A 24,916-nucleotide genomic window follows, 5' to 3' on the forward strand; every position below is an offset into this window, starting at 1 on the left:
ATTACAACTGCCAGGTGAGTTGAGGGGATGTACGTTATTACCACGCACACTTTTACAATGCGTTCCATTACAACGCGGTTGTAACAACGCAAGTCGTTACAACGACTTGCATTGGGGGGGCGCAAATTAAAAAAATTTAATTTACTATTCGAACACCAGTCCCTGTGGATAGTAGGGAAGGTGTTGGGATAGTAAATTAAATGATTTACTATCCTTGAGCGCCCCCCAGCGCAATTCGTTGTAACAACTTTTGTTGTTATGACCGCGTCGTAATGGTACGGCGTTGTAACGCTTGCGTTGTAAACGTCGCATACCGAGTTGAGGAGTTGGGCTCTTTACTGTGTTTGGAAGCATTTTTGAAATGCTATCCGGATAGAGTGGTTCTGAGGCCGAGTCCTAAGTTTGTTCCTACGGTACCTTCAACTTTCCATTGTTAGGAGGATTTTGTGTTACCTGTTTTTTGTTCTAACCTTCAGACAGAGGATGATGTTCTTCTGCACCTTTTGGATGTCAAGCAGTCTATATGTGTGCTTCTGGATCGTACTCGTCCTTTCCGTAAGGTGGATTAACTTTTTATGACCTTTGGTTTGAGGGTCTGAAGCCTTCTGTGTCAACTCTCAGTAGGTGGTTGAAGTGGGCTTTTGTTGCAGCATATGAGTCCATGGGTAAGTCTGTGCCTGGTTCGGTTCAGGGTCACTCTACCAGAGGAATGGCTGCTTCTTGGGCAAGTTTGAAGGGGGCCTCAATGGCTGATATTTGCAGGGACACCACTTGGAGTTCTTAATTCACCTATATGTCACATTACCGATTGATGGTGGGAGGTGATGTTTCAACTTTTATTGGTGATGCAGTGATGAGTTCTGTACACAATTTCTAATTTGCTGCTCAGTAGCTTTTGTTATAGATTTCTGTTTCTGCTACAGTAGTGTATGAAGACAATTATTGCTTGGGTATCTGTTCATTCATGTAAGGACTGTGATGGGGAGGTCGGACAAGGAGGTAATGCTGGTTACTTACTAGTAATGTTCATTACTCCGAGGCTACAGTCGAAGTGCTGAATGTGGATATATTCTGTCTTTGGATGAGCGTTATAATTCCTTTTCTGTGGTTCCCTGAGGGGCTTAACTACGATCGTTACAACTAAACACGGTAATAGAAGCAGTGGAAGACGGCGGGAAGTTATTGCCTACTGTGAACTTTACGACGGTGAGGCAGAGGTCCTTGTAGCCCCAACTATGCACAGGGGTTACTATAGCTGATGTATGCACCACAGATGCGACGCTTATAATTGGAGAGTGGACGGAAGGGGTTTGTGCTCCTACGAGTGTGTTTTAACCCATGATTCCGACACCATGGGGCGCTCTTTAAATATCAGGAAAGTGATGTTAATCTGATGCAGTGAAGAGAAGGGCAGATCTGTATTTCTACCACTGTCTTTGATCCCAAGGAATAATACTTCACTTCTTCAACGTGCTAGAGAGAGGAGCTGTGACCAGCGAGGCCAGAGGCAGAAAGATGGCGGCCATGGGAAACTGCTAAAAGCTAGAGTCCTGAGATGGCCGGAGTGCGGTGTGATGCATCTTGTGTCCAAGGTACGAGCAGCGCTGTGACCCCGCAAGCCACAACGGAGGCTACTGACTGCAGAGAGAGTGAAACGGGGATGACTGCTGTGCTCCTGCAGTGAGAATCGCCTGAAACGCGATCCCGGTCTTCAGCGCCCTGTGGACGACGGCGCTTGGAGGCGTGGTGCCTCTGACCTGGACATCCCCGTGCGATGGCGCCGGACCTGGTGAAGCCTGGAGTGCTCCTGTTTTTCTGCTTGGGTAAGCCCCTGGAGCCAAGTGCCTGAGCGTGACTGGGGGAGGGTGAGAGGACTCCTCAGTCAGGATCAGGTGCAGATCTGAATCCGCTGTGATTGCTTAACAAGGGTATGGGGCGTCCCTGAATCTCGATGATACGGCTGGATACCAGGGAACGCAGCCGTGAAGCTCCCACCCCCGCTGGTGCTACAGACTGGATGAGCACTCCCTAATCTAACAGCGGTGTGGATATCTGGTGGCCTGCTGCTCTTTTGAACTGGGCGCTGGGTTCATGCATAAAATGGCGCCCTACTGACAATGCCACCTCAGTGCCCCAGAAGCTCACCATGGAGAGGGCTTGTGTGTTGCTGGGCGCAATAGAGTCAGGAGCAATAATCTCCAATGCTGCGTCAGGTGCTAAATAACTTAGTCATTGGGCCCACCATCTTGTTGGCCTCGACCGATTCCTGCGTGCACAACTAGCCTTCTTTCATTAGTCTGTAAAAACCTGCCATTGTTTGCCATCAATACTGCGTAAGTCCTGGAGAAATGTGTCATGGGTGCGCTTTTGTGTGTGCGTCTGTGCGTGTATGAGGGGGTGTGTGCAGACACACGTGTGTGTATGTGTGCGCCTGTGTGTGTATGAAAGACTATGTTCACATTTCTCTGTGCTTGTGCATGTCTGTGTGTGTGATGGTGTGGACATGTATTTGGGTGTTTTTGTATTAGAGAATGTGATTCTATGTGTGCTTGTGTTTGTGCGAGCAGATGTTTCTGTATGTGTGCTTATGTCAGTGCTTGTGATGTTGTGTGCATGCTTTTGAGTGTCTTTGTATTAGAGCATAGGATTGTATTTTTGCTTGTGCGTGTGGATGTTTCTGTATGCGTACTTGTATGCGCCCTCTGTTCGCGTATGAGTGTGTGCGCACATTTGTGTGTGCTTGTACATGTCTGTGGGTGTGATGGTGTGTGTGTGTGTGTGCATGTATTTGTGTACGTCCTTGGGTATTTTTGTTCTGGAGCATGTGATTGTGTATGTGCTTGTGTTTTTGAAAGTTTCTGTATGTGTGCTTGTGTATGTGTGCGTGTCTACGTGTATGAGAGTGCGAGCGCATTTGTGTGTACTTGTGCATGTCTGTGCATGTGACGATGTTTGCGTGTGCATGTATTTGGGTGTTTTTGTATTAGAGCATAGGATATTATGTGTGCTTGTGTTCTTGGATGTTTTCTGTCTATGTGCTTGTGTGTGTGCGTCAGTGCGCATATGATAGTGTTTGCTCAAATTTGTGTGTGCTTGTGCATGTCTGTGCGTGTGATGGTATGTGCATGCTGGATTTGTTATTCTCTGGCGGCTGCTGTCCTGGATATTGACATTAACTGCCTGATGCCTGACCTGGGACCAGTGTCCCAGTGTACAGTACAGTCCCCTGCCTGGCCCCAAGATGGCTTCCAATGTGGCCCCCTACACGTTGTTTTACTTCCCTGGGACAACAATTGGACATTGACCAGACCTTGAACCTATCCCCTATCCTGTCTACACATCAGGACTTGGAACTTGTGGAACTTACCCTAGACTGTGGAGACCTAGCGATTTCGCTGATGCCTAGTGGAGCTACCATATAGCTAAGGAGGAAATGGGTTGTGGACACCCCCCTCCGTCACCTACTGAGCTGGACTTTAGGCAGACTTTCCCCTTGTCTCTACATCCTATCTTTCTCCTACCCCTTTACCCTATCCCCTTACCCCTCCTTGCTCCATTCACCTTGTCCCCTATGTTCTTTAAGTGCTTTTCTGGATACTTATGTAACTTTTAACAGATGTATATTGCAACATTATTGTTCCTCATGTAAGGCGCTCTGATTCCTTCGGGTCTAGTCAGCGCTATATAATAACTCATTAATTAAATTTGTTCCCATTTAGTACTCTTTCTCTCTTTGTCTACCTCTCTAGCTCCTTACTCCTATCCCCTCTCCCCTGAATCTCTCATCTTGCTTGCTAGTCTACCTAGCCCCCTGCCCTTTGTGCCCTTTGACTAAGCACTCCTTCTCCACTTGTTGGGGAAAGATCCAATAATTATACTCTGGAGTCTCAGTGAACCTGCTGAGAGAGTCCACTGTTCCAAGGGAGCCACTCACAGCTGAGGTATGGTATGGCACCCCTTGCCAAAGCACTCCCTCTCTCCTTTTTAGGGTAGGATCCAGTTTGTAGGCCTTGGAGTCTCAGAGACACCTCTGAGAGAGTCCACTGCGTAAAGGGAGCCTCCCGCAACTGAGATAGGGAAGTGATACCACTTCCCCTGGGATCACAGCTTACTGGACTTTGGACGTTGCTTTGACTCGTGTACCGGTTTGTGTCCCCGTCACCCTTCCCCCTCCTCTTTCCATGCGGTGTCTTTCACCCTCCCCTCTTTTTTCCCGCCTTAGATATTAGGTGAGAGGTTTTTTTTTCCCACAGGATGTGGGTGTGCTCCAGGGAAGGGATGGAAGCTGTGTGCTTGGTTTTGCTTGAGTAAGGCTGCGTTAAGGAGCTGATGCTCATTGATGTAAAGACTGTGACAGGGAGGTCGTAGACTCGGCGTAATGAACGTTACCGGTAAGTAACCACGCTCTCAGGGCAAGTAGTAATAGTAAATCTGCCCCTCCTAAATTCAACAATTTTTACTACTGTGGATCAGGTTGGAGTGGGAGTACTGATTTTAACTCCTACAAGTCTAATTGGATTTCCAGTATCTTTAGAAACAGATAGAGGAACACATTTTAATAATAAAATAATTCAGATGATATGTGCAGCATTGCAAATTGAGCAGAAATTACATTGTCCCTATCGACCAGAAGCTTCAGGTGTGGTCGAGCAGATTAATGGCACTATTAATTCAAGACTTTTAAAAGTCTGTGCATCATCAGCATTGAAATGGCCAGATGTTTTACCCTTGGTTTTGATGAGATTGAGAAGCATTCCTGATAAAAAGACTGGGTGTCCCCCCATGAGGTAATTATGGGAAGAGCAATGAGACAGACGATAGTCCCAGCAAATCAACGGATGAATATAACCGATGATCTAGTGCTCGATTATTGCAAAGGATTGGCTGATGTGGTGCATTTTGTGTCTCATCAGGTTGGAGAAGGTGCAACCACAACACTGCAAGAACAAGCACATGACCTAAGTCCAGGAGAGTGGATCCTGGTGATGAAGCATGTGAGAAAGTCATGTATGTAACCACGTTGGCATGGCCCATACCAAGTGTTATTGATGACAACAACAGCAGTAAAATGTGGTGGCTTACCGAATTGGATTCATGAAAGTCACACAAGAAGAGTCCCATGTCCAATTGAAAGACCAGAAGAGGAAGAACAAGAACAGGACGAGAGTCAAGGAGGGCATGAGCTTGAGACTGAGCAGAGTCGAATAAAGTGGGCACCAGCTACTGAGTCTCCTATGACTGTTGTCAATGTCAATGAAGGAGAAGATTTGAATCAAGAGCAAGTGCAACAAAGAAAAGAAACAAGAGAAGTTGTGAAGATAGTCTTGAATCTGGTGAAACTGTACAAGTGAAGAAAGCCAGAAAAAGGAGATGTTGGGCCAAAGGGAGTGAAAACACTGGAATACACTCTGAAAGGAAAAGTTCCAAACACAATAGTAGAAATGTTGAGCCAAACTGAACAAAGTGATTTTGAAAAAGATACAGTTCGAAGGACAAAAAGAGCAAGCCTTCTGAACAAAAGGTATACAGCACCTGAATGGACATATGTGGTTTCTGAAACAGCTGAACATACAGATCAGTGTGGGGAAAAGGTTGTTGCAGAATTGAGTCACAGAAACGATTATGAGCCACTATAAATGAACTGTGTTAAATTGGGGTGCAGAAAATTGAGAAATCACTCTTAAGAGTGCAGAAAAAGAAAACTGGGATTGAAATTGAAGGCTGTGAAGATATATAAAAATAAAGAAAAGGGGGTAAAGTAAGAAAGCTTAAGTGCTTGGATAAACTATACTTACATTTTTGAGTTTTTAGATTTTTTATTTTTTTATTTTGTTTAGTCTAGTTTTTCAATTTTCCAATTTTATTTTTATTTTCTTACAATATAAAATGGCAAAAGCAGATTTATTAGAGACTGGATAGCAAAATCGAAGTTTTAAATGTAGATGTAATACTGCTTGCTTTATAAGTGTTTTACTACTAATGTTGGTTTGGCTAACATTAATTGTTGTTGTGCCTTATTTTATGTATCCCGCTAAAGGTAATAATACTCATGGTGTGTCGAGTGAAAAAGTAGATGTGGATAATCTTAAAGAAGAACCAGAGACTAATATGGAAAAGAGAACAGATGAATACGCATATCATCGGGATAATTCAATTAATGATTTCTCATTAAATGTCTTTACTAAGCTCTTAAATGAGTATGTTGATACTATAGATGCGAGAGATTGTTATGTGTGCATACCATTACCATGATCTGTGTCTGAGGGAGTGACCTATTTTACTTTATATATTTATTTATAGAGCGCAACATTTATCCCGTAGGATGTCACAGCGCTAAGGATTACGGTAATAAGTAGGTAGATGAAGATGAGGGGCCAAATCTGACTTTTGGGAATAGATGTGTTTTAAGTTTTTTCCTAAAGGCGTTGTAATCTTTGGTCAGCCTAAGTTCGACTGGAAGCGCATTCAAGTGCTGTGCCGCCAGGTATGAGAAAGAACGGCCTCCTGTTCTAGGTTTGTTTATTTTTTTTGTCTCGACAAGAGCAAGGTGTTGCGATCTTAGTGGTCTGGCGGGGGTATAGAAGTGTATTTTGTTTTTAAGGATCATGGGACCTGTACTGTGGAGTGTCCTGTGGGCATGACCGAGGAGCTTGAAGCAGGCTCTTTGACGCATGGGCAGGCAGTGAAGTTGTTTTAGGCAGTCCTTTGCAGAGCTGTGTTTGCCTTTATTACACACTAGTTTTGCTGCAGCATTCTGCACTACCTGTAGGCGTTTGAATAGGTAGTCTGGCATGCCCATGAAGAGGGCATTACCGTAGTCCAGCCTGCTGACTAGCAGGGCCTGTGTGACTGTTTTCCTGCTTTCCAGGGGGATCTACAGGAATAGCCTTTTTAGGAGTTTCAAGGTAGAGAAGCTTTTCCCACATAGGGTTCGTACTTGGGCCTGAATGGATAAAGTGTCATCGATAGTTACACCCAGGTTTTTGGCACAGTGCTTGGGTGTTGGGGCATCTCCTAAAGAGGAGGGCCACCAGGAAGAGTTCCAAATAAGTTTAGCTTCTCTGAGGAGCAGGATTTCGGTTTTGTACGCGTTTAGTTTTAGGCTGGTAAGTTTATTTTTGGTGTCTTCATGCCCTTTCCCAATGGTGATGGTGAGTTGTGTGTCGTTCGCGTGTGAGCAAACCCGAAAGCCCCATTTTTTCCCAATTTGTGCCAAAGGTGAAACATAGGCATTGAACAGGGTAGGGCTTAGGGATGCTCCCTGCGGAACGCCTCATTTCAGTTGTTTTGGTTTGGATGAGTAGGCTCCTAGTTCAGTGGCGGCTGGTGACATTTGAAAGTGGGAGGGCGTAACGGTTCGTCACTGAAACATTGACACCTGAATTCATCTGTCTTTGTCACTTAATAATACTGACGCTCACTCACTACAGCTCGCTGTCCACACTAACCATGCTCTCCAACATTGCAGCCCACCGATGGAATACGAATGAATGCTCCTGCATTCCGTAAAACGTAATTAACTAATTAATAAACTGCAGTCCGTGTAGCTTGTAAAACATGAGAAATAGAGAGGAATTAAAAGAAAGGGAAGATTAGACAGACCCACGAGTCTTAAACACTGAACGCGGATCAGAGCAAACTCATCCTGAAAACAAACGTGAGGCGACCGAAATATTAAAGACTCAACCCGGGCAAAGCTCCACCTCGTCGGTCTCCCCTCCAAAACTCGAGCCCTACCAGCCTCGGCTCCAGGTTCTCATTAGAACAATTCTGCCTTCACTTATCTAGCTAGCACTCTGCTCATCAAAGGCAAACTTGCTACCAATACTGAATACACGGCTCGCTCACAGTGGGGGCCAGGGGGGTGGGGATAAATAAAATAAAAAACTTACCTTGTCTTCACTTGACCGGGTCCGCACCATCTCTGCTCTGGGGTCCCGTTGGCGCCTAGACTAATTAGTAATGGCTGCCAACTTGCCGAGACACAGTAGTAGCCAATCCTGATGCTGCTCTCTTTAGAGGAGAGCTGCTCTCTAAAGAGAGTAGCATCAGGATTGGGCTGAGCCTTAAAAAAACGTCGTTCGTTTTTTCAGCAATGGGGTACGTTGCATTAGGCAGGCAAACCCCTAATCGGTTGTTTTTTTGAAATCAACATAGTTTGCTAGTTGGAGAAGCCCTGCCGGGCAAACACCACATGCGCAGTGAGTGCGCACTGTGCCGGCACAGAGTCAGTCCAGCGCCACCCAGTGTCAGACAGTGCATACTGTCCATGTCCATGACACACACCACGGCCGCAGGGCAATAATTATCGGGCAATTTATTCGAGCGGCGCGTTAATTTATAAAACTTTTATTAACGCGCCGCTCGAATAAATTGCCTGATAATTATAGGTGGGGCAACGCCCAAACTCCCTAATGGTAAAACCGCCACTGTCCTAGTTGAAGCGTTTGGGTTCTGTAGCACAGAAAGAAGCTGATCCATTCGAGGGCTTTTCCATTCATCCCTTTTTCTCGTAGGTTTTCTAGCAGAAGGTGATGGGAGACCGTGTCAAACGCTGCCGACAGGTCCAACAGGATCAGGGCCACAGCTTTGCCTTAATCTAGGGGGTTTCTAATGTTGTCCGTGACGGCCAGCAAAGGTGCTTCTGTGCTGTTAGTAGCCCTGAAGCCTGTTTGGGAGCGGTCCAGTAGGTTGTTGTCTTCTAAGTATTTGGACAGCTGTCTGTTGACCAGCTTCTCCAAAACTTTGGAAAGACATGGGAGTTGAGATATTGGTCTATAATTGACCGGGTTAGTCACATCTGTGCCTGCTTTTTTTTAGCAGTGGGGTCACTATGGCTTGTTTCTATATTTCAGGGAAAGTTGCTGCTTCTAGAGATTTGTTGAAAAGCTGTGTGACGGCTGTGGAGTGGTGTGGCTCACTGGTTAGAGGCGGCAGACCCGGAAGCAGAGAACGGCCCGAGACCAGGGTTCAATTCCCGACGTGGCAGGGACGTGGACCAGGGTCAACGGACTCGTTAATTCTCGCCTCGGTGCCTACTCTAACCAGGGATCACACTCGGCAGCTCTGGGCATTAGCTTGCCTAATCTCTACAACGGGCCCCCCACATTCGCCGGAGATGCCAGGTTTCACCTTGGAGATACCCAATAGGGACCATCTCACAGGGATAGCCAGGACGGGTTCCCCAGCGGTCTACAGCGCCACGACGCCTCAGGGCAGCAGTGCGCCTTACAAGACACATACATTACATTACATTACGGCTGGGGTAAGGGAGGTCATGATCTGCCTAAAAATGAAGTGTGGGCAGGGGTCGAGGGGTGATCCAGATTTGATTTCCTTCATGGTTCTGGCCACTTCTTCATCTGAAATAGGGGCGAAGCTGTTCATTTGGGCGTTCTTATTCAATGGGGGGTATGATTTTCTACTGCTATTGGTGGCCACTGGGGTCATTGGGCTGAATGTTGAGTAGATTTTTTCTACTTTATCATTAAAGAAATTGCTGATCATTTCGCAGTTTTCTGTTGAGGGGTGTAATGTTTGGGACTTGCAGGCCGGTTTGCACAGTTCTTTTATGATTTTGTAGAGCTCTTTGGTTGAGTTGCTGTTTTCGGTGATTCTTTGTGTATAATGTGCCCGTTTTGCCTTTTTTATGGTGGGATTGTAGTTTTGGAGAGCAGTTTTATAGGTTGACTTATCAACATCTAGTCGGGACATCCTCCACGTGTGTTCCCTGATTTTGCATTTCTTTTTGAGCATTTTGAGTTCTGGGGTATACCACTTTTCCGAGGTAGTTCTTTTTATGGATTTAGATTTAGTTAGGGGGCACATAGGTTCAGAGTGCGAGTAATCTCTGTATCTAGGTTCAGTGAGCCTGTGTTGGTGAAGGGAGAACCCAGGTGTTCTAGGTTAGTGGTTGCTGGCCAGTGCAGTTTGAATGATTCTGGGGTGACCTGTTTCCAGGGTCTGTAAGAACCGGGTGTGGGTAGGGAGGTTCTGGCAGGTGGCACAGACTGCGCAAAGGAAAATAGGATGAGGAAATGGTCCATCCAGGTTACGGGTTGAATCTCCTCAATCAAGGTGGTGTCCATATTAGAGAACAGTAGGTCTAGTGTGTGACCTGCATTATTGGTGGGACCGTGGATCCATTGTTTCAGCTGGAGGGTTTGCATATCGTTGCTTAGATGTGTGGCCGCTAAGTTGTCGGGTTTATCGAAGTGAATGTTAAAGTCTCCAATCATCACAATGTTTTTATATTGGAGACTGCCGGGGAGTAGTTGCGTGAGTAGCTTCATGCTGAAATCGGCATGGTATCCAGGAGGATTGTATATCACTGATCCTCCTAGTAAGGTGTGATTGCCCTTAGATACCCGGAATGCTAATAGTTTGTGCCCATCTAGCTGGGTTACTGCAGTAGGAAGGTAGATAAGATTGTCTCTAAATATTATTGCTAGTCCCCCTCCTCTTTTCCCTTGCCTATCTTGATGTAGGATTTTGTAATTCAGGGGGCGTGCGTTGGCTATATCTGGGCAGTTGTTCTCGTCTAGCCAGGTTTCAGTTATGGACACTAAGTCTGGGTTTGTCTCATTAATAGTGTCCCAGATCTCCAAAGAGTGTTTGGGGAGAGATCTGGCATTAAAAATAGGCATTTGGTTCTTAGGCCGTTGCTCTCCGTTTCAGGTGTAGACTCTTTGTGTGTTAGGCTGCACCATTTACATTTTAGGCATGAGAAAGGTCCTTTGATGTTGTCCGGGGAAGCTTTAGTGCATTCTGCATGGTCACCTGATGCGTGTTTGATGAGCTCCGTAAGAGCGTCTCTGGAATAAGTTAGTGTTTCTCTATGGTCTGGGCTTTGGGTGGCTGGGTTCCTGGCCCCTGGTCCCGGTCGGGCGCGGACGGACACAGACGGGCTTGACTTAGGTGCGCCTTCATCGCGCCAGCGGTGCGCCCGCTGCGCGCACGCTGGCACATTGACATTGACTTAAGTAGTGAGTGAGGCGGAGGGGCAGCCCCGCCCCCTCCCCACCCGGAAGTGCCTTGCGTGTGCTGCTGACTAATCTCTCTCGTATTGTTATATAATCTCTCTGCCCTCCACTCAAACAGCGACCGCTGCGGGGACCGAGGCGGGAGAAGTGCACAGGTAAGCAATTTGTGATGGTGTTTGTTAAAAATACGCTACGAGGCTTTGCTTAAAATTTACAAGTTAAAATATTATAACAATTTCAGTTTCCCAAACCAAAGATTTGAGCTGGTTAGGTCAGGCAGCCGCCTACTCACCGCGATCCTTGGAGCGCACGCTGACACATTGACTTAAGTAGTGAGTGAGGCGGAGGGCAGCCCCCTACCATCACTTACCTTTAACATATGGTGTTTCATGTAGTGTATTTACCTGCTTATTTTATGATAGAGGTAATTCACAGTATTATTATTATTCAAAGTTTGATTTAGTGAGATTGAATTTACAAATTTAGTAGAAGAAGGAGTTTTAAGGAAAAAGCTGCTGAGCAAAAGTCCCATGTACCTCCATGGGCTTTCAGAGTGAGGCGGAGGGGCAGCCGGGCCCCCTCCCCACCCGGAAGCCCCTTGCGTGTGCTGCTGACTAATCTCTCCGCCCTCCACTCAAACAGCGACCGCTGCGGGGACCGAGGTGGGAGAAGTGCACAGGTAAGCAATTTGTGATGGTGTTTGTAAAAAAACGCTACAAGGCTTTGCTTAAAAAAGCGCTATTTACAAGTTAAAATATTACATCAATTTCACAATTTTAGTTTCCCGAACCAAAGATTTGAGCTGGTGAGGTCAGGCAGCCGCCTACTCACCGCGATCCTTAGCGCGCACGCTGGCACATTGACTTAAGTAGTGAGTGAGGCGAAGGGCAGCCCCCTACCATCACTTACCTTTAACATATGGTGTTTCATGTAGTGTATTTACCTGCTTATTTTATGATAGAGGTAATTCACAGTATTATTATTATTCAAAGTTTGATTTAGTGAGATTGAATTTACAAATTTAGTAGAAGAAGGAGTTTTAAGGAAAAAGCTGCTGAGCAAAAGTCCCATGTACCTCCATGGGCTTTCAGAGAAGATTATTATAAAAACGGTGAGACATATGCTGCAATGACTCTTGATTGGCATCATGGGGGAAAGCTTTCCTTACTTAGATTGAAAACTGACTTTAATATCTATTTCATTGGTTCTAGTGAATGTGTTCATGTTTTCTTAATTACGGGAGGTTGGGGAATAGGACAAACTGATCATGTTTTCTCAGGAATATATTATGTGTGTGGTAAGAATGCCTATTATAGGTTGCTTGCACATTGGTATTGGTGTTGTTATATGGGAATTGTCTTTCCCAATGTGTATCATTTGGACAAAAGTCATGGTATCAATTAAAAGCAAAAGGGGAATTAGTGTTGTAGAAATTGTGGATGATATTTTCGGAGCATTGATACCTTTAGTTGGGTTATTTCTAAATTCACATAAAATTGGAAACGTGTCCACAGTGGTTGATTGTTTATCAACAGACACTGCTGGTGGGTACTTGATGATTGATACTTAAATGATTGCTAAAAGATTTATGGTCTTACAGAATAGACTTGCCCTTGATGTATTATTGGCTAAAGAGGGTGGAGTCTGTAGCATGTTGAAAATGTAACAGTAACAGTGCTGTACTTATATCCTGGACAAAAGTAAGAGCCTGGAGGGATATATTAAGAATATTCCACATGTGCGAGAAGATTTAACTGAACTGAAGGTTGATGGTGCTTGGGAGAGACTTAGTAAGGGTTTCTCCTCAGTGGGAAATTGGTTTTCTACCTTTAGTAATAGCTTATTAGGGAAGATACCAACACCAATAGTTGCTGTGGCCACAAGGATACGAATGCTGGTATTGATATATAAATGTTGCAGATGTAAGAAACAAACACTGGATAGTAAGCGGAGAAAGAGAAAGAGAAAGAGAGAAGAAATAGAGCTAGAAGACAGAAGGGGAAACTATTATGAAATAGTAAAGTATATAGATGTTGTTAAGTTGAGAACTACTGCCTTCTGAGTAGTATAAATTTTGACAATTTGAATTTGGGGTTGGTTTCATGATGGCTTAAGTCGCCATCAAAGGGGGGATTCATGGAGCAGGGTTTTCACGAAATAAAACCTGCTCGAATTGAACCCCCTTTGTTTGAAAATACTAATTAAGTGATGTGCAACCTAAACTCAAAAGGCTAATGGGAGAAGATGAAAACTGTGCAAGCGCATGTTAAAATGCTGTAGTAGGCCACAAATACATGTGGTTAATGGAGAAAATAACAAACTAAAAGCTGCTAGTTTTATTTTACACTAAACTGAATCAAAAGAAAAATATATTAATTGCACATGGAAAAAGCGAGAAAAGACGCATCACATAGGGTGTTTTTGAAAGTATGACTTTATAAACGATAAATACCACTTGTATTTGTCTTTCCCAGAAGTGTGATTTTTCTGCTCTGCAGTAAAGGCCAGAATGCCTCTTTTGAAATTGATACGGCGTATTAGAAAATGTAGAAGGGAAGAAATTGTGAACTGTCCTTCGTGAGTCCCTGTGTGCCTGCCAAGGTTGCATGGAGGAAACAAATTGAATAAAGAGAACGGAACTTCCTTGGTGAGCAGAGCATTAAAACAATTGAGGCACAAAAATTGATACATGACTGAAATGGAGGAAGTGTACAATCTATGGAAGCTTGAAATTGTATTTCCTTGGCTGGATGTTGATAAAACGAATAAACAGACAATGGATCCTTTTGCAAATTGTCATCTCAGGAGTGGTGTGATTGAACACTCCCTGTTTTGACCAATAGCGATTAAATGAAATTGCGTGTTCTGATACAATGTGGGTTGGACTTTAGAGAATTTAGAGTATAACTATAGGTACCCAAGGGTGGGTTTTTAGAAAGGGTGAGTGTAATTTGCGTAAGGGGTCTATTCGGAGAGGCAAGAAGATGGAACCAATCTCCGCACTCTCCACATAGCTCCGTTACGCGCCACCCGCCTCATACCCGTCTCCCGCCCGCAGTATTACAAAACTTTACAAAACAGTATAATTAACATTTTAAACAACCTTACCTTATCGGCTGTGGCCCCGGTCTTCCTTCCGTCTCCATCGCGTCTTCTTCTGGGAACTGCACATGAGTGGGCACCCGCGCATGCACATTCCTCATGAGGAATGCGCATGCACGGCGCCCGCACATGCGCAGTTCCCAGAAGAAGACGCGATGGAGACGGAGGGAAGCCCGGGGACGCCGCCGATAAGGTAAGGTTATTTAAATTGTTATTTATAATGTTTTGTAAAGTGTTAATACCGCAGGCGGGAGGTGGGCGGGGGGGAGGCCAACTCCGTTTCGCCCGAGTGTGCGGAGATTTGCCTTGTTTCTCAGCCTACATCGCAGAAGGCGTAAAGGGCAAATCTCCACACTTTCCATGGGCGAAACGGAGTTGTCCGCCCACCCCTAGTTTTTAGGCGTGATTTCCCTACTTTGCGAGAGGTGAGGGTTGTGTTGCTGTTTCCGAAATTCCATGGGCTGGCTGCTGTTCTGCTGAAACCTGACTTTAAACTTTGTTCCTTAACTCTTCTTAGGGGTCTTGCTCACTCTCAGGGCCAGAAGGTAGCCTTCCAAATTTCTTGAACCTTTGTTAGTATTAATGGTGGGCGTAAAATCCGTTTCGCGGGCAAATTTGCGGATTTTACGCGATTTCGCGATCCGCGAATCTCGCGAAATCGCGGTAAAATCCGCGAATCAGCGGGGACGAATTTTCAGCCAAGCAAGGGTTACAGCAGCAGGTGCAAAAATTGAACCTAATTTCTTTGCAACCTTTTACAAAAGGGTTACAAACAAATTAACTTCAACTTGGACACCTGCTGCTAATTGCTTCCTGGCGCCTCGTTGCCTACTTGCAACTATTCTCTGACCCTGCTCTGACCCTTGAAGCAGGGTCAGAGAATAGTTACAAGTAGGCAACGAGGCACCTGTCCAAGGAATTAAACCTCATCAGGAAGCACTTACAGATATAAAAAACAGGAAGAAGGGAGAGGATGGCAAATACACCCATTTTAAGTTGTCAGGAGGGGTTAAACTAAAAGAGACCTTTACAGCACAAATTTCATATGCATTTTGCTAAAAATAAAAAGCTGTATGTTCTGTAGGGGCAACTCAGGAATCTGGCCCTTCAGAGATCCGGCCTCTCTTTCTTTCTCTCGTTCTCTCTCTCCATCTCTTTCCCTCTCTTTCTCTCTATTTCTATCTATCTATCTATCTCTCTCTCCCTCTCCCATAAACGACTGCATGGGTAAATTCGCTATGCAAGCGGCTCTCGAAGACGCAAAAAGCCGCGCGAACACGCAAAAACCCTGCGAACATGCAAAAAAACAAAAATTCGCACAAATTCGCGAATTTTGCGGATCGCAAATTCGCAAATCCGCAAATTCACGGATCACGAATTCGCAAAATTCGCCCATGCTTAGTTAGTATGATATTCTGAATTTGCATAACTGTTTTGCAAATTACTTATGTTTCTATTCTTTTGTCTCTACGCCTTTCCACTCACTCAGAGCGCTGTATTTGAGATGTGTATATGACATTTTCCATTGATGTTTCACTTGTATGGTGATTTATGATTCGAGCTGTATTGTACTTAATGAGCAATCACATTAATATAGATAAAGCATTATTAACTCATAAATGAGTTTGTCTTTATTAGTGTTATTGACTGGGTTATATGAAGAATGTACAATAGTTTATTCTAGATCGGAGTATCATTTGGCCAAACCCTGATTACATAATAAAGATTGCATCGCCACAAAGGATAATGCAAGGATTATATGGTAATGAGAATTTGGTAAGATTTTGTTTTACCCTCACCCAGCGTGAAAGGGACTTGTAGGATATTGAATTGGGTCCTGGTGATGAAATGTAGTAGTACAAGATCGCTGAATCAAATGTCACCTTTGTTAAATGTCATAAATGACACAATCAAAAGAGAAAGGTTCCTCAAGCTACAGAGGCAACTAAAGGAACTGCACTATACTGGCTTCATTTCAAAGTTCTGCTATTTGATTTGTCAGTACTACATTACCACTGTGAGTTTTTTCTCAAACAAAAAGAAAGCAACTTGATTTTTATTCACTTTCAAGGTGCAGATTTTGAGATTGGTTTATGCATGAATACTCCAAATATTTAAAACCACAAAGAAGAATGGGAGTGACACTACTGAACGAGCGAATGACTCCAATAGAAATAAAAGGAACAATTAATATAACAAATTAAGTAGCTCTGGCTACAAGATAGAAAACAAATCACATAAACATTGGCATACATAAAGTAGCAATTTCAGGATGGAGTGGCACACTGGTAGCTCCTGTGCCATTGCACTAGATTGAATACCTTCACAGAAGCTAGTTTGAGGCACATTTTGGGGAAGCCAGGCATCATTATAGAGCAATGGTTTTGAAATATTACTGAAAGTCAAAAAATGAGGCACAACATATTCGAAAACATATAAAATATTCCCAAACAAAAAAATTATCCTTTACTCATCAGAACAAGTAGCAACCATGGTCAGACACCCACTGTGGCCATAGGATTTCTCAACACCAATCAAAGCAAACATGCACCAGTTGTGTGGTATTACAATTTGTGGCATCACCAACTAGTTGTCAAGCAAACTTATTTTGCGAGAGAAACAACCTTTAAGACAATGAAGCAATTTCCCTACAGGCTGCTCTCTCTGAAAGATTTTAAAGCTGTGGCATTTTGGCACGTGATTGACAGCCGGACCTGTCACCCTTTTGAAAGCACCTGCCTGTTAGGACATTTTCAGCTCTCAGTGAAATTAAAGTAATGGGAGGTCATGCTATAGATAATGTTCTGCTTTCTGTCTGGTAGAAAGACAATCACAAAGAAGGATATGTGGCATGATGTCTTTTCTCCTGCTATCCCTTCCAATTCACACTAAATAACCTTTATTTCTCAAATCTGAGTGCCTGTCCCATATTCACCATATCTCATTGTCTGAATTAGTAGTTGTGGATTCTCTAAACTCGTGTGCCACAGTGTGGTCTGACTGGAGGCTTCGCTAGAATCTGCCACTAGGTTTACCCTTGAACTCAGCATCATGTCACTGCCCCTTCCTACTTCAACTAGTATTGGCACACAATGCCGCACCATACACTGAGCTGCGCAGTGCACTCAAGGAAGGTACTTATCTCTGGTCCCGGCCTCTTCCACACAGAAATTTACCAAAGGCTCCCACATGAAAGTTTGGTGTCTGCCATCATCCAAGTTCCTAAGCCACTCACTGCTTGGTGCGTACAGGTGAGCAGAGAAAAACATTTCTACTGCAATAGACAACTACAGCTCCTGGTGTTCTCAATCTTGCACAATTTGAAAACACACAATTTGAACCCCAAATTCTCCTGAGTGCCTACAGATGATTTAAAGTGGATAGTACAAAATGAAACCAGGACATCACTGACCTGCACTTCCACCCATTGTGTTTTCTAAATAGTGCAATTGGCAACTCAGTTCATGTGTTGGTGCCTGGGTGGCAGAAGTGTGGTCCAGTAATTAAATTGTCAACTGTTGAACCAGGATACCCATGGACTCCTATTGACTTCCTCAAACACCCAAATTGTGTGATCCGGAGCAAATACATTTCTTACCAATGTATCTGCTACGTTGGAGCACTTAGGAACAAGACACCTCTATTAGAAGATATTTAAAAACTGACCAGAGACACCTAAACTTTAGAAGGTGGAAAGCCTCTCTAAAGCTGCAGTTTTCCATACTGTCCCATCATGACAGACAGAGAGAGACATATGGGTGGGATCTAGAACCTTACCTTATCACGAGGGACAAAGAGAGGAAGAGGAGGAGCAAGAGGAGGAAGGGGCAGAAGCCATGAGTGACAGAAAAGTGCTAAGTGACTAGCTCCCAGTAGGTGTAAGTATTGTAATAATATTGGGCAATAATGCAACCCATGTTCACCTTACCTGAAAGTCATTCTATGCCTGGGTCCTGCTGGGATACAACACATACTAGTGAAAATGCTGTGAGTCAAGCATGAGTACTAGTGATCAATTCTAGAAGTAATATCCTACGGCAGTGTGTAATGTGTAAGGCTTCATCCCCACCCCCGATGTGGACATTAGAATGCTGCTCTGTTGGTGCCTCTCATGAACGCTTGTCATAAGAGTGAGTTAAACAGAATAAATGGGCCTTTTGCTCCCACTTGCCTGGCTGAGACACTGGACTGCCAGTAGTATGGATGTAGAGGGCCTAAAGAATTGTGCATCACCTTTGTACATGCAACACATTCAGTTAATGCAGCCACCTCAGGAGAAAAACTGCTTTCTCCCCGTCAAAACAGTTGTCCATTGTCTTTTAGTACCGTTGTTTCTGGTGGTTTTTGCAGGCTTCATTTGAAGTGTTGCATCCATGGTGCATTATTAAATGGAGATCTAGTCCACCACCAATCTCTCAACTTTTTACTCTTTTGTTTTTATTACTCCCTAAGGTACAAGTTCCATCTTAGAAAACTGTCTGAACAGTGGTCCCATTGGAGGGAAGGTCAGTGCCACCATCATTAGACGCACAGTCTTTGATGTTCACGTCGGAACCTGACATTTGTTTTTTGTTCTGCTTCCGCCCAGCCAGCGCTAAACTCATCCGGTGCAAGCCAGATCTCAGATCCTCCCGGAAGGAGGGGGTGTACAAGCCATAGATAACTGGGTCCGAGCATGTGTGCAGCAAGCCAAAGAGGAAGAGGCTGTGGTGAACGTACTCAGGTATGTTGTGTATCATCTGGGGCCGGAACCAGTACCACAGCCCAAGGAGGTAGTATGGAGTCCAACACAACATAAAGGACACCACAATGACCACTGTCATCTTCAGGGTTTTCAGGCGGGCTTTAGAGATGTGGTCGTTCTTACTTCTCGCCAGCTCTGCAAAGAAAACAAACCCAAAGCAAATCATTTGGAGATCATGGAGATGGATCCATTCACTGGTACTACAGGTGGAGCATCAACTGCAGATATTGTTGTGTAAATTGGAAGCCAAACTGAAAGTTATTAGCAATTCTGAAACTAATTAACAATTCTCATACAATATTGTGACATTTATAAATAACTGACCAGAGTCCTGGTAAATGAATCCACAATACATTCCATGATATTTGTATGTTTTTCACACTGACATGGTTTCACATGATCTGTTTCTTTAATTTTCGGTTCTTTTTTAATTTTACATTATGTGTGCATTTTATTTCAAGTTGCCAAAGTTTTCAAACTTCCTAATTCACAGAACTGCCCCCATAACTATAAATTATGGAGATTTAATAAAATACACAAAACATACGCCATAAAACATATACACATCTGAAGAGATACAGAAACGCTCATTATTCAGACTCTACAGATGTCTATGCCACACTCTGAAGAAGGAGGGAGTCTGGAGAAACAGTGTAGCCTTGTTTGCCCTTTCGGAAGCCACCAGACACTGGTGATGAGTTTCTCATTAGAAGATAAGGTCAGGCATTGCATTCTGATGTTAAGACTGAGGACACTACCACTAAAAGATCTGACTAAAAACTGGGATGGCACATTTGACAAAACTGGCCTCTGCGATATTTGTAGTGGAGGAACCCAAGACTTTGCACATGTATTATTCATTTTTCCCAACAAACTTCTGGTTAAAGCACGCAGCAGTTTTATAAAACCTATCTGTACTAAGTATAATATCTCTAGAACCATAGATCTGTTTGAGTTAATAAGAGCACCCCTAGATACATTTGCATGCTATAAAGTATTGCATTGGAAATGTTTAAACTGTGACCAACAATACTTTATGTATATATGATATTTTTATATTGTGGTTCTCTGATGAGATCTTGATCAATAAAATGTGATTTGATTTGATACCTTGTGAACCAAGACAAGCATCTCTAATACTGTCCCAAGGAATTTGGCCAGCCAACATCAAGAATTAAAAAGGCCTCCAACTCAAGACACATCTGTCCAGTAAAGAATGTGAGATAATGGACTAAAGGTGGGATGGTCCGATATTGGTTAAAACAGTCAAGAGTTAAGAAGCAAGGAGTGCCAATCATCATAAGGATTTAGAAAAGGGGGTGGTGATGAACAGAGTGTCTGAGTTAAACAGACCACTCTTACCCAGTCCAAAGATCAGGGCTTGATCCATCACCGTTATTTATCTCACTGCCCCATCCCAGCTCAGAACCTGGCTATATGCAAATCAGTCTGTCCCTGGCCCAGTGCATCATGGGAACAGGGCAGACTAAACTACCAAGCCAATTCTTCACCAGAAAGGAGACAAGCTACCGGGGACCGGTTTCTGGCATTTCAGCCTTCTTCGGCCCGGCTTGCTTGAATCCTGATGGAGCAGTGAGAAAGGGACTCATGTCTGAGTATACCCTGCCACACCTATAGTGGCCAAAAACGATTTAGAAAAGGGGATGGTGATGAACAGAGTGTCTGAGTTAAACAGACCACTCTTACCCAGTCCAAAGATCAGGGCTTGATCCATCACCGTTATTTATCTCACTGCCCCATCCCAGCTCAGAACCTGGCTATATGCAAATCAGTCTGTCCCTGGCCCAGTGCATCATGGGAACAGGGCAGACTAAACTACCAAGCCAATTCTTCACCAGAAAGGAGACAAGATACCGGGGACCGGTTTCTGGCATTTCAGCCTTCTTCGGCCCGGCTTGCTTGAATCCTGATGGAGCAGTGAAAAAAGGGACTCATGTCTGAGTATACCCTGCCACACCTATAGTGGCCAAAAACGATTTAGAAAAGGGGGTGGTGATGAACAGAGTGTCTGAGTTAAACAGACCACTCTTACCCAGTCCAAAGATCAGGGCTTGATCCATCACCGTTATTTATCTCACTGCCCCATCCCAGCTCAGAACCTGGCTATATGCAAATCAGTCTGTCCCTGGCCCAGTGCATCATGGGAACAGGGCAGACTAAACTACATACAGCCAGGTTCTGAAACTGGGATGGTGCAGTGAGCTAAAAAACGGTGTTGGATCTAGCCCTGATCTCTTGAGTGGGTGAGAGCTTTCTGCTTAATTCAGAGACTCTGTCCCTCACCACCCCTTGTTGTAAATCATCATAAGGAGTCGCGTTCTATTGCAACTCAACATGCCAATCACCAATGACGGCTGTACGGTAGTGCAATTGTTGCGGCCACACTCGCTGCAGACCTGGGGAGGGGTGTGTGGTATCCTGTATTCAGTGCCAAAGTTTGACATCTAGTGGAGGATGCACAGTTCTGTACCGTGCATCCTCCCTGGAATGTTAAGATTGGAACTGCTTGGGCGACAGCGAGAAGCCCTGAGCTGGATCGAGGCTGACGCTGTGGATGGATCCTCTAGATACCATCTTACTTGAATAAAGAAGATGTATCCAATACTACCTTAAAGCATGTCCTACCTCAACTTAACAGTGGCGGTGAGCGAGTACTACCTACTGCGGGTTACTGACAGGATACTGACATCCTATCAGGTGATGGTGAAGCACAGGAGGCCCTAATGCAACGAACTTCTAGCAAAAGGAGCAGAGAGGCAACGTTTACGGGAACTTGGCATAGCAGAAGTAGAAAGGCAAGCAAAGTGTTGTGTTGGCATTTCTTTGTGGCAGGAGCTGTAGAATGTAGAGAGATTCTTTAGGCGAGGTTCCACTGCATGGCATTCCCTGCATGGAGGCTGAGGCAGTGGGAGATTGCCCAATCTCCTCACCTGTTCCTGTGCTATACTGAAATAAAGGGATTTATCTGAAACACTGTCTTCGTGTCTGAAAGTGAAAACATGTGACAAAAATGTTCTGGTGTGTATTGATATGTACCCATGATGGCCAGAAATAAAGGTGAATCCAGAGACATAATTTGTGTTTTGGAGTAATTATTTGAGAGGACATTTTTCCTTCCTCCATTCTTATGATCAATGGGGTCCAACTTACTTCTGTAGTAGTTGAGGAAACAAAAAGTGGTGCTTTATCACCCGGAAACCAATGAAGTTGTGGAACAATTTATCAGTCATTAGTGTGTGAATTCAATTGGGAAGCTAGTATGAGGAGACAAGTTATGGAATACCACCTGACACCCCATTCCACAACAGGTGTGTCTCCATTCCAGTTGGTCAGGGGAAGAATTTCCAGTAGGGAAGCAGTACAGAGTTGAGTGAACAGTAAGCATAAGGAAGTGCATGATCAGTTGGGATATATTGTACGATGGCGAGAAAGAGAAGAGGAGAAAAGGGTGCAGGGAAAAGATTTGTATGACAGCTGCAAAGCTGTGAAAGAAACTGAAGTGTGTGTTGGGGATTGGGTGAAAATCCACTCTCCAACGAGGGATGGACAAAAGACCTCTACGTTTAGTCGATCTTTTTAAAGTGATTAAGCTTTTTAAGAATGCTGTTAAAGCCAGTGATCAAAAGATATGGAATTTCACCAGAGTAGCTAAGTGTGTTCCATGTGGGAAAGTAGGAGGCGTTCTATCTGATCAGAGTAATCTTGCAGATCAGCATGTAAGACCACGACGTGTAAGGATGAGACCAGCAGGCTTACGTTACTAAGCATGATGTGGTGGTCTGCTTGTGGTCCAGCGGGCTTACATGACAATGTTTAAGATCTAACATGTTGTATCAGGGGTGGCACCTCCATTAAGGCGGAGGAGTGTCACCCCACTGCTTTCAGAGCTGTGAAAAAAGTAAAAATAATATGCTAATAACACTGTTATTATCATTTTATTTTTCTTAGCTACAGGGCTAGGTTAGGGCAGGGCGGGCTGGACTCACAGGAGGAGGAGTGGTGGGCACACTCTAAATGTGCATGATGGTTTTGTCAGCCATATTGAGCTGGCCAAACAGTCATGCACACTTTGCATGTTCCCACCATGCTGTAATGCACAGCCTGGTGGGAAACATGAACAGGTTCCCAGACCCTCTCTGAGCACCGAACCACAGTGCTCAGACCAATCGCAATACTGCATTGCAACGTTTTGATTGGCTTAGGGGAGCCTGTGTGCTTCCTGCCTCCATTCCGGGACTCGTCAGAAGGGAAGCGGAGGAGAAACGCGGGCGACTGAAGAGGTAAGTGGTTTTTTTGTGGATTTTTTTTTCACCCCCACCATCCCTGTATTCCTTGCCAGCCGCCACTGTGTTGTATGTGTATATAGGTTATGGTATTTCAGCTCATTAGGTACTAATGTGGTGATATGGTATCCTGTATTCAATGCTAAGGTTCTGTATCTAGGAGATGATGCACAGATCTGTAACATCTGCATGATCCCTGGAATGTTATAATTGGAATTGCTTGGGCGACAGCTAGAAGCCCTAAGCTGGATCGAGGCTGATACCGTGGATGGGGCTTCCAGACACCATCTTACTTGAATAAATAAGATTCATGCAATGCTACTTTAAAGCTTGTATTTCCTCAACTTAACAGAGGGTGCTGACCTCGGGGGTGGCACTGTGTTTAGCAATGACTTCCAATTTAAAAACACCGGCATACCAGATTAGGGATCCAACAGAGATCAAGGGCATATGAATATGAATCATATACAAGAAATAGCTACTTTATGCAGATAATACTATGCTTATTTTGGAATACGCCAGCACAGATTCTGTATTAGCTAGGGAGTTGGTGCCCTATCAGGATATAACATAAATTGGAATGCAAAGAAAATTATAATTTTGCTGTATGCACTGATTGCAATTATTTATTTGTATTTCGCTCTCACTACATAAAAACTACTTAATGAAAGGAGAGTCTTAGCACAATAAATAATAAAGTATAAAAGCTAAAAATAGAGTAACTACTAAGACACATAAAAACAGAGGGCAGGAGAGCTCTTCATCTCAAACGTACATGTTGGTCACTAGATTTGCATACCTAGCTAGGGTTGAAATATAAGAGGGCGAGAGTCCATGAAGCATTTTGTCTGAAACCGTTTTGAACACGTATTTGAGTGTCACGGATGGCCCATATGACAACATACAACCAAACCCTTGCACATTACTAGGAGATTAGGATGTTGATTTTCTCTAAAAGCATCTTGGACCTACACATATTACACAAAGCCACCAACTTCCAGACAGATGGCAGTTGACTTTTCTGGGAAAGAATGAAATATTGCTATCTTAAAACTGACCACACAATGCATTCAAAATGGAATCTTAAAATCGACGATAGAGCTTCGGCTTTAGCATGAGATCCCAGAGAGCAACACCTGAAAATATTTTAAATTAATGTAGTCCTTCATATAGTCGACACCAGTTCTGAAAAGGGCAGCACAAGTAGAAACTTCTTAGACAATAGCAAAAGGATTCCCTAGCGAATGAAAAGCATCATCTCATGGTCGTTTGCATGATACATTCATCTTAGGGCTACAGTCTAAGGAAGAAATCCCATAGGCACACATCCAAGGAAAATTGAGGACATTTATAGAAGTGCACATGGGAACAGAGGCATGGTTAAAAAACACTTGTCTGAAGCAGGAAACAAGACCCCTACTGTTTAAATGAAATTCAAACATAGTTGAAAGAATGATTTGGTTGCTCAAATTATGCAATTTCTTGTTTAATCAGAGGGATGTTCGAAGGAAAAACTATTTCAAATTCAGGGAATATGTACTGTTTATGATATTTATTTTCTGCTGATTGTATGTTTTGCAGAAACTAATTTACTGTAGGAGGTAGAGCGGATGGTATTAATGACATTACTTTCATATGCACCCAAGCAAGACAAAGTAATTAATTGATTGTGAAATACGGCCGGCTGAATGTGTATAACATTTTGTTCCGTTCCATAACACGTTAAAATTCTGCAAAGATAGATATTAATGTAACATAATTTGTTGCCACGCTTGCCTATAATC

At 43.9% G+C, this 24,916-nt stretch overlaps 1 protein-coding gene across 1 annotated transcript in view; it reads right to left on the reverse strand.

Moving 5' to 3' along the window:
* Positions 1 to 18,289: 18,289 nt before the first annotated feature.
* The window catches only part of LOC147733412 (gonadotropin-releasing hormone II receptor-like), a 138,370-nt gene continuing 131,743 nt past the window's right edge, over positions 18,290 to 24,916 (reverse strand). Inside the window, exon 3 of the mRNA XM_086958963.1 lies at positions 18,290 to 18,963. Coding sequence (XP_086815089.1) covers positions 18,551 to 18,963 — 413 coding nt within the window. The 3' untranslated portion in view covers positions 18,290 to 18,550. The remainder of the gene's footprint in view (positions 18,964 to 24,916) is intronic.

This window comes from Lissotriton vulgaris, chromosome 2_1 (genome assembly GCF_964263255.1).
Source record: "Lissotriton vulgaris chromosome 2_1, aLisVul1.2, whole genome shotgun sequence".
NCBI lineage: Eukaryota > Metazoa > Chordata > Amphibia > Caudata > Salamandridae > Lissotriton > Lissotriton vulgaris.